This window comes from Anser anser (genome assembly GCF_964211835.1).
Source record: "Anser anser genome assembly, chromosome: 16".
Classification (NCBI taxonomy): domain Eukaryota; kingdom Metazoa; phylum Chordata; class Aves; order Anseriformes; family Anatidae; genus Anser; species Anser anser.
The window spans coordinates 11647376-11655466 of NC_139737.1; the positions used below are offsets into that span (position 1 = coordinate 11647376).

Sequence of the window (8091 nt, forward strand, 5' to 3'; positions counted from 1 at the left end):
CAGTGAGGAAATAATTCCATCTGTCCATCTGTCAGTCTGTCCATCCCTCCCTTCCTCCCCAAACTCGCACACACACGCCTCACTTTTGCCCTCTTCAGCACGGTATTTCGGAGATGTAGGCTAAGACCTGCTTGAAACAGCTCTTCTCCAGAAAACAAAAGTCACCTGCAAAGCCATATTCAGAAAACAAAAAGTGTCTTTAAGTGGTGAGGTCCAGGGCAGGAAGAGCACTCCTCGTTCTCTGTTTGTCAGAATGTATTTTTTATGGCTTTTTACCATTCCTACCTCCATTCCACACTTCCTTCTGCCCTTTATGCCTTCATAATAACGGTAATGAATCCTGCCTTCAAAATTACTGCACCTCTGATTGCCAGCCTGAGCAGCGAGCCTGAAAATCAAGGCTTGAAATGCGATGGAAACTTTGGAACTTCCCCACTGCTGATTGGATTTTTTTTCCCTCTCCCCCAGGCTACGAGGGTGCAAACAAATTTATTAGAAATTCTCCCATCAGGATATTTTTTCAATTAGACATTTGCCACTTATCCAGCAGCCAGGTAGAGCAGATAAGTAATGTGCTCTCCTTCTTCTCATTATTGTTTTGCTACAGAATGCACTTCAGAACAATCAGCCCCATCATTCCACACTGATTTACAGCAGAAACAGACATGTTAATATTTCCCGTTGGTTAAAACGCTTCCTCCCTTTTCGCTGTGCTCCTGGTACGTGTCAAGCCTCTGAGCTGCTCCAGATCTGGGGGCCTCCACTCACCGCACCCTGTCTCACCCACATTGATCAAACTTGTGCTGAATGTTGCACGAATCATTTTTAAGTTCTTGCTAATTTGAACGGATCCTAGCCTTGGTGCTATTGTCTTAACCACGCTTTTGCTCGTTCGTAATTATTTAATTTTTGCTCTTCTTCAGCTAAAAGAAGCAGCGCTCCCTGCGTTTTCTGTCCATGGCTCCTGGAAGCCTGGGAGGCGCAGAGCCGGGGCAGCCAAGCCTGGAATCGGGAGTGGCGGGGGAGACGCGTCGTGCCCCAACGCCGTGCCATCCCAGGGCTCTGCTCCTGGCCTGATGGCGTTTTCAAGGCTGCAAACATGCCCAGAGGTCACACTGGGCCCACACTAATAAGGTGGAAATGTGTAAGAGAAATAAGAAGCGCCTGCTGCAAGCCGGGGCAGCCCCCAGGGCAGAGCGGCTGTGAGACCGGCTCTGTGCAAACACGCAGGATGAATGTTTGCTAACTGGGAAGGACCCAGTGGAAGGCAACACAGCCTCCTGCCGGGCCTCAGGAAGGTGTTACTTCCTCATGGCTGGCACTGCCAGCTTGTTCAGTTTTATTACAAATCTCATCACGTCCTTTTATTTCCCAGGAGCCATGGGCTGAGATGGAAACGTCAGCTTCCAAGTTTGTGAGAAATACGCTGGTAGCACTCATAACAGGCATGGCTTCAGTGACTCCTGCAAGATCTCAAAAATCTTCCAAACTTCTTGTTTTAATTTTGTTAGCGTTTCTTTTTCCTTTCTTTTTTTCTTTTCTTTTTTTTTTTTTTTTAGGGGTCTTTCCTAAATTTTAACACTTGGTGGTGGCAATGGTGGGCCAGTTCACCTTAAGCGCAAGTCCACGGAGGAGAGGACCCAGAGCTCTTAAAAGTGAACTGTTAATGCAAATCCAGCAGCAACTCAACGCCATTATCACTGAGCAGCTAATTTGTGACCACTGAAGAATGGATTGGATGCTCCCAGTGATCCCTGCTGCTCAGAGCCACAAGCACTCGCCTCTCCTTCTTACCTCCTCTGGCGGGTCCCCCAGCAGCCCACGGCACCCTCATCTCCATGCGTTGGGATTTCTATCACTTGTCGTGCTTGGGATGTGTTTGGTCTCAGTGCCCAGCAAACTGCACCTCAGCCACCAACAGCATCACAACAGAGAGCGACTCTGAAGAAAATGGAGCAATAAAAGCAACTTCCAGCCCTGCATCCCCACCGTGATGCTCCCGTACAGCGTTACGGACGCCTGTCCCCCAGGCTCAGCCCTATGGGCATCGACACACAACCCAGCAGCTCCCAAGGCTGGCAAGGACGGACTTTGGCAGCACGCCTCTCCGCCGCAGCCCTGGGATGGGAAATAGTCGCCTCAGCCCTGCCCCCCCAGCACTGCTGCCTGCAGAGCCGCCGCCGTGATTTCCTCCAGGAGTAATTTAGCACCACGCTTCTTCAGGGAATACACAGCTGAGGTTAGCTTAATCTCTTTAACTGCAGTTTCCCCATTAAGGTCTTTACACAACCTCTGGCCCAAAGTGATCTACTTAGCATTATTTATTTGTCCACTGAAATGCTTGGATGGCCCCTCAGCTGCTCCTGTCAGAGGGGGTCAGGAGTTCAGACACAGATTTACGAACCCCCAGGATGCTCCTGCAGGAGAGCTCCACGTTTCCAGCCCGGCCGCCGCGCAGCCACCCAGCCTCGCCACTTAGTGCAATTTGCTTCTGGACAAACGTCGTTAGAAGAGAGCACAACAACACAGCAGGTGTCAGTGGCAGCACATCCTTTAAATCGCTGCACAGCCGAGCATCTATGGGAGTCACCTGGTTTTCATGGGGGCTGGGTTTTCTACAGGCAGGCAAATAAATCATCCTGGGGTAGATTCAGATTAATACAGATGAAGACTTAAGTCTGAAAACCATACAGTAAAAAGCGTTGTTTTTTGTTTGTTCGTTTGTTTTTAAGAACGATTTACAAATTTACATATTTTATTTCTCAAGCACACCAGAACCAGGAAGCCTACTGTACAGTTTGTGATGCCAAGGGATGACCAAGGGACAAGAAAAGCAGTAAAAAAATTAAAATCGCATGGAAGAGTCAGGAATGATCTGCAATGGCTTGTGCACTCAAGAAGTTTTCAGTGGTTCCCAAATTGGAGCATCTCCCTTGGAAAGACCCATCGGAGCAGCTGGCTCACAACGGGTTGACCAAAAAGCAAAAAAAAAAAAACAAACAGTAAAATCCTAAGGAACAGCCAAGTGGCGTTCACCCATCTGCTCCACAGCAGTTCAAATTCACAAACGGTGCGCACAGCCCACCGGCCAGGCTCCACTGCAGAAGAAACAGGGGGTGGCAAGTGGAAGGTGCCGGGCTTGTTCATTTTTTCTTTTTTAACTCTGGAGTTCCAGAATTAAATTTAATTTCTGATTCAGAAAACTGCAGACCAGTAGGTCCGACTCCCTCACTGCGAAACCAAAAGCTCTTAAAAACTAAACCCAACTTGTCCTGGGACCAAAGGGAAGGTCCTGTCGCTCACAGCCAGCGAAGAGATACCCATTAGGTATTAGCAGGAGGATGATCATGGATGAGAAACATCTGCACTAAAGTCCATCCAGTTCATAATATAAGCAATCTAGAAGGATTCAAGTTTATTAATGAGACAAAAATTATGCAGGCTAGCCAAAACTAAAAGCGGACTTTGAGTGGCTTTGCATTAAGACTCTCACAGTACTAAGTGGCAGCGAGGAAATGGAAGATTAAATTTAATGTCAATAAATGCAAAGTAATGCACTGGAGAAAAGCAATTCGGACAACGCAGGCACGACAATGGGCCTTAAAATAGCTGTTACTGCCCAGAGAGGAAACCGTGCACTCGTTCTGGAGAGCTCACCTCCAGCTTTTGCTCAGTCCTCAGCAACTGCCAAAAACACCATTCAAGTTTTAGGAGCAACCAGGGAAAGAGCAGATAATAACAAGACACAACGATATTTTATACCTGCACAGCTAGCAAAAGGGGAGGGAGCAATACAAAGGGCCTGGTGTACCCCAATGAGAAAAAGAGATGGTGCAGACGGACTCACAGAGGCACCCGTCATGAGATGAGCACCGGGAACGGCTCTTCTCCAGCTCTCACAGCCCAAATGCAAGGAGGAGCCACCGGAGCCGTTAGCTGAAGGAACCAAACACCTCACCCAAAGAGTTCTTCCTGCAGTGCCCAACAGCAAAGCCTCCTGCTGCAGGACGTGGTGGCCCGAGAGGATGCAGAACAGCAACCGGCCACATCAGAGGGGGACGGCAAGTCCGAGCCCTCGAGCTCGAGTGGCCCTGACCTGTGGGCTGCTGGAAGCTGCGTGGATAGACGTAACAGGAGAAACCATCACCACGTGGGTGGGCAAATGATGGACCATGGGGACATGGGATCCCCACCCCTGGAGGTACTTGGAGCTCAGCCGGACCAGGTGCTGTGCAACCACCCTCAGGGGGCCTCTCCTTTTATTCTTCTGTAAGCGAGGCTGGAGAGATCTTGAATGCCACCGCTGTTCAAGTGACAGCATTCATTTATCTTATGGACTGGCTGGTTTTCTGTGAACGCTGCACATGAAATTATTGTTATTACATTATTTGGGGGGAATGAGGACTTAAACTCATTTACCTGGACCTTTCTGAGCCTGCAAAGGAGTTCAAGCTCTTCACATATACACACAAAAAAATCCGTCCACTGAAAGCTACAGGGAGCAGCAGAATTTAGTCTTAAGACTGACATGGAAATAGATTAATTTTTTTTCCCATTTCATATTCTAATTACAATTCTTCTCCCCCTACTATTTTCTGTTCTCATTACAGTCTTAAAATTGCTCTGCAAATTCTGTACCTTATTCTGCTCTTCCTACCATCTTTGTCATGGAAATGAGAAACAGAATGTATAAGCATGAAAATATTGCCGAGATCAAAATTCTGCTTAACCCTTTCACGTACAACTCCAAAAAGAAGCAAAAGCAGCACAGCCAGCAGAGCAGTGAAGCAGACTGCTCCTCCATCCATCCATCCGTCCATCCATCCGTCTGTCCTTCTCCCAGCCAAAGCAAGGGATAATGCTCGAGGAAACACGTTATTCATTTAAAGGCCAAAATTGCTCACGCTCACACCCCTGCTGTGCATGGAGGAACGGGTTGGGTTTTTTTCAGCCTATGGGTTTACTCCTGAGGACAGATCTCGATCAAACAACCGTGTTCAGCTTCTGGCTCTCAGGCTGCCAGGCACCCTGGGGTACCACCAGCTGGGAGAGGTATCAGCCAGTGCTTCCAGCAGCCCCAGTGTACCAGGTGCACGGGACGCCCTCCTCCTCCTCCTCTCCGTCTTCCTCCTCCTCCTTCTCTTCCTCCTCCTCCTCAGAGCAGAGAGCTCGCTACAGCTGCAGTTTCTGTGTAGCCAGACCAAACCCCTCTCAATTTCTCTCAAAACTTAGGAATAAAGAAAACATTTGCCATGGCAGTGAGGAGCACCCCCTGATGCCCACCTCTCTCTACACACCTCTGCTTTAACTCAGGACCACTCCGGCCCATCGCTGACCATGCTCAGCACTGTTCATTTTGCAAGATACGATCGATGGAGCTACAGGTCTCCAGCATGTACATCACATCCTTTTCAAAACCAAACAACAAGCACATCCTGCATTGTTTATCACGCTTACACAGGTGCTGGAGGAGTTTATCTGCAAAAAAAAATCCATGGCTCTTACTAAGCTGCTCCTTCTCCCTTAGCAGCTGAATAATCCTGAGAACTGATGGCACCAGAAAGCGTTGTGAATGCCTCTGCCATGTGCATTGCTGGGGAGGGAAGAAGGTAAATGAATGCAGCACGTTTCCTGGCACTGGGCTGCTATGTAGACAGTCTGAAACAAATACAGTAAGTGATAATGAGACTTAACTGCACCGCCTGCCTCACTGCTAACACTTGCAATTCACAGGAAACAGAGAGAGGCAGAAAACGTACAAAGATCTAAAAGCCACAGAGGCTCTGTGCAAGGAACTGTGTGAGTGTCAAAGGCATCTAGAAACATTGTTTTTTTGCAAGATAAAACCTCGGGGCTGAGATAAAAATAGAGCTTCTACCTGTCTGCTTCTGAAGCAGCAGCCAGTGCGGCTCCACTGTGGAAGTCTCTTGTGGAGCTGCAGATTTTGGCAGGGAAACAACAGCTCCGGCTGCAACCAGAGGGAGCACCAGGAGGGGCTGCGTGCCCCAAAATACCGAAGGAAGCCAAGGAGCAGCTGGGAAAAAAGTGACCTTCAGCCTGAAACTTTGTCCATCTTATTCAAAGGAGGATTTACGACCCCAGGCAGCGATGCCTGGGGCTGAATGCATGTTGTTAGGCTGGAAACAGCTCCCCCACGGCCGGGGCAGCAGGCAGCAGGAGCAGCCCCGCACGCTGGCACTGCGGTGACGCAGCTCCGACATTCTGCCCTGCATGGCAATGGGTTTGGACATATCTATTTGTTCTTTCTCAACTGCAAGGAAAAATAAATCAATCGATACATAAGTGCATGTTGCAGAGAGGAAGAAAGTTGTCAGCGGAGCGATGCAAAGATTGTGAAAAGCTGCTAATTGTTTAGGAGCAGGAATCTGCTCCTGCTGCTGTCTTGCAGACAGCTGTGCATGTCATGCTCCTGCCCTCCAAATATCTCCTAACAAACTCCAGTAACTCACAAAATCACAAGTGCTACTACTAAACTGCCCTTCGCAAGTTTAATTATTTCAAAAGCCACTGTTCCCTTAGCAAAGCAGCTACTTTCTGCCCACCTGCAAACCATTCAGAAACCCAGCCCAGCACACACACACACCGTCCACTGCAAGCACAGCCAGCGCTTAGCACTTCCATTAGTAGAAGTTTCTGCCCTGCTAATGCCAAAATCTCATACCTGTCCCCCAGCACTCAAGATCATGGTGTTTTCTCCAGCTGCCAAGCACAAGGGAGATGAAGAATCGATTTCCAAGGCAACTTTTGTGAGAATGGGGAGCGTTATGCAAACCCAACCAGTCGGGAGGGAAAGAAATCACAGAGCCCCTGCACCAGTCATTTAGAGAGGAGTTTCCAACACACAAATATTTGGCACTGGTGACAACCTGCTTTCGGTGGTTCTGTGCTCAACAGTATGCAAATAACTCTTGCAGCAGTGCATATTATGACTTGCAAAAAATGGGCTGACAAAATACAGTCCATTTCACAACTGCAGCTTAGAGGCTTGAATATGTTCACGTTTAAAAAAATAATAATGAAAAGTGCAATTTCCTTTAAAGACTAAAACAAAGCAATCAAGGATGACAGGAATTTAATTTCTGAAGGGCGTCCTGGAGGCCTAGGAGTGCCTGCACCACTCACTTCTCACACAGCAATGCAGCTCTCCATGTTTTCCCCTCTCTTATTTGGTCCTTCCTTATTTAAACCATAGACTCCACGTGAATCTTTTGTAAGTGTCATACATCATCTAACCAGATCCAAATCCTAGAAAGAGCCTGGAAGGTCCAACATAAACAAGGAATAAAGAATCACACAGCAAACTCCTTCCATGTCACAGGACCGGCTTGCTTTCCAAGGTTTATTCAGACCTCCTCCCTCTCCCGATTGATATGCCTCTCTCATAGGCTCAAAGGTGGCCGGATTTCAGATCTGGCTCTACCACCACCTATAGCACACCAGGCCTCCTCGGGGCTGTGCTGGTGGTGTCATCTTTAACCAAAAATTACAATTAACGCTTAAACAATGAGCCCTCCTTCCAAGCCTTTCCAGCGCCTTGGGGTGCACCGAAGCAGGGACCCAGGGGACCCCACTGCCACCCACTGGCCACGCCAGGTTCTCCGGTGGTGGAAGCACAGGACTTCCACCACCAAAGGACCTCCCCATGAGGCACCTCTGTGGGGCCAAGCAGATGGAGGCAACACACGTTCTCCAAGCAAGCCATGTGGGGGAAAACACTCCCAAAGCCTGAAAATCCTGACCTCTCCAGGAAGAGCAATTTCATGGGGAGCTTGGGGCGAGGAGCAGGTTTGCCAGGTCCCAGCGTGGCCTTGCAAGATGTGAGAACGGTAAAACGCTGTGAAGAGGCAGTTTCACGCAGCGAGGCAGTTTCAGCAAGGTGGGAGTGGGTTTGTGAACGTGCGCACGCCTGCGGGCAGGAGCCAAAAGCTGCTGGCCAAAATGTGGCAGGAGCCAGCACAAACCTGTGCAGGAGCTGAAGGCCAGAAGCCACGGATGCAGCACGGGCACCTGACTTCACACACCAGAGACTCAAGAAATGAAAAAGTCTGGGTTCGCACAAGCTCAGCTATG

General features: G+C 48.9%; 1 protein-coding gene across 3 annotated transcripts in view; it reads right to left on the bottom strand.

The window, feature by feature from the left end:
- The window catches only part of TOX2 (TOX high mobility group box family member 2), a 135540-nt gene that overhangs the window by 77003 nt on the left and 50446 nt on the right, over window positions 1-8091 (bottom strand). Inside the window, exon 1 of one of the 3 annotated variants that reach the window (XM_083801526.1) lies at window positions 6683-6825. The exons of the other annotated variants lie outside the window; for them this stretch is intronic. Within the exon in view, the coding sequence (XP_083657652.1) occupies window positions 6683-6706 (24 nt within the window). The 5' untranslated portion in view covers window positions 6707-6825. Of the gene's footprint in view, window positions 1-6682; window positions 6826-8091 lie in introns of those variants that run through there. 3 annotated transcript variants of the gene reach the window in all.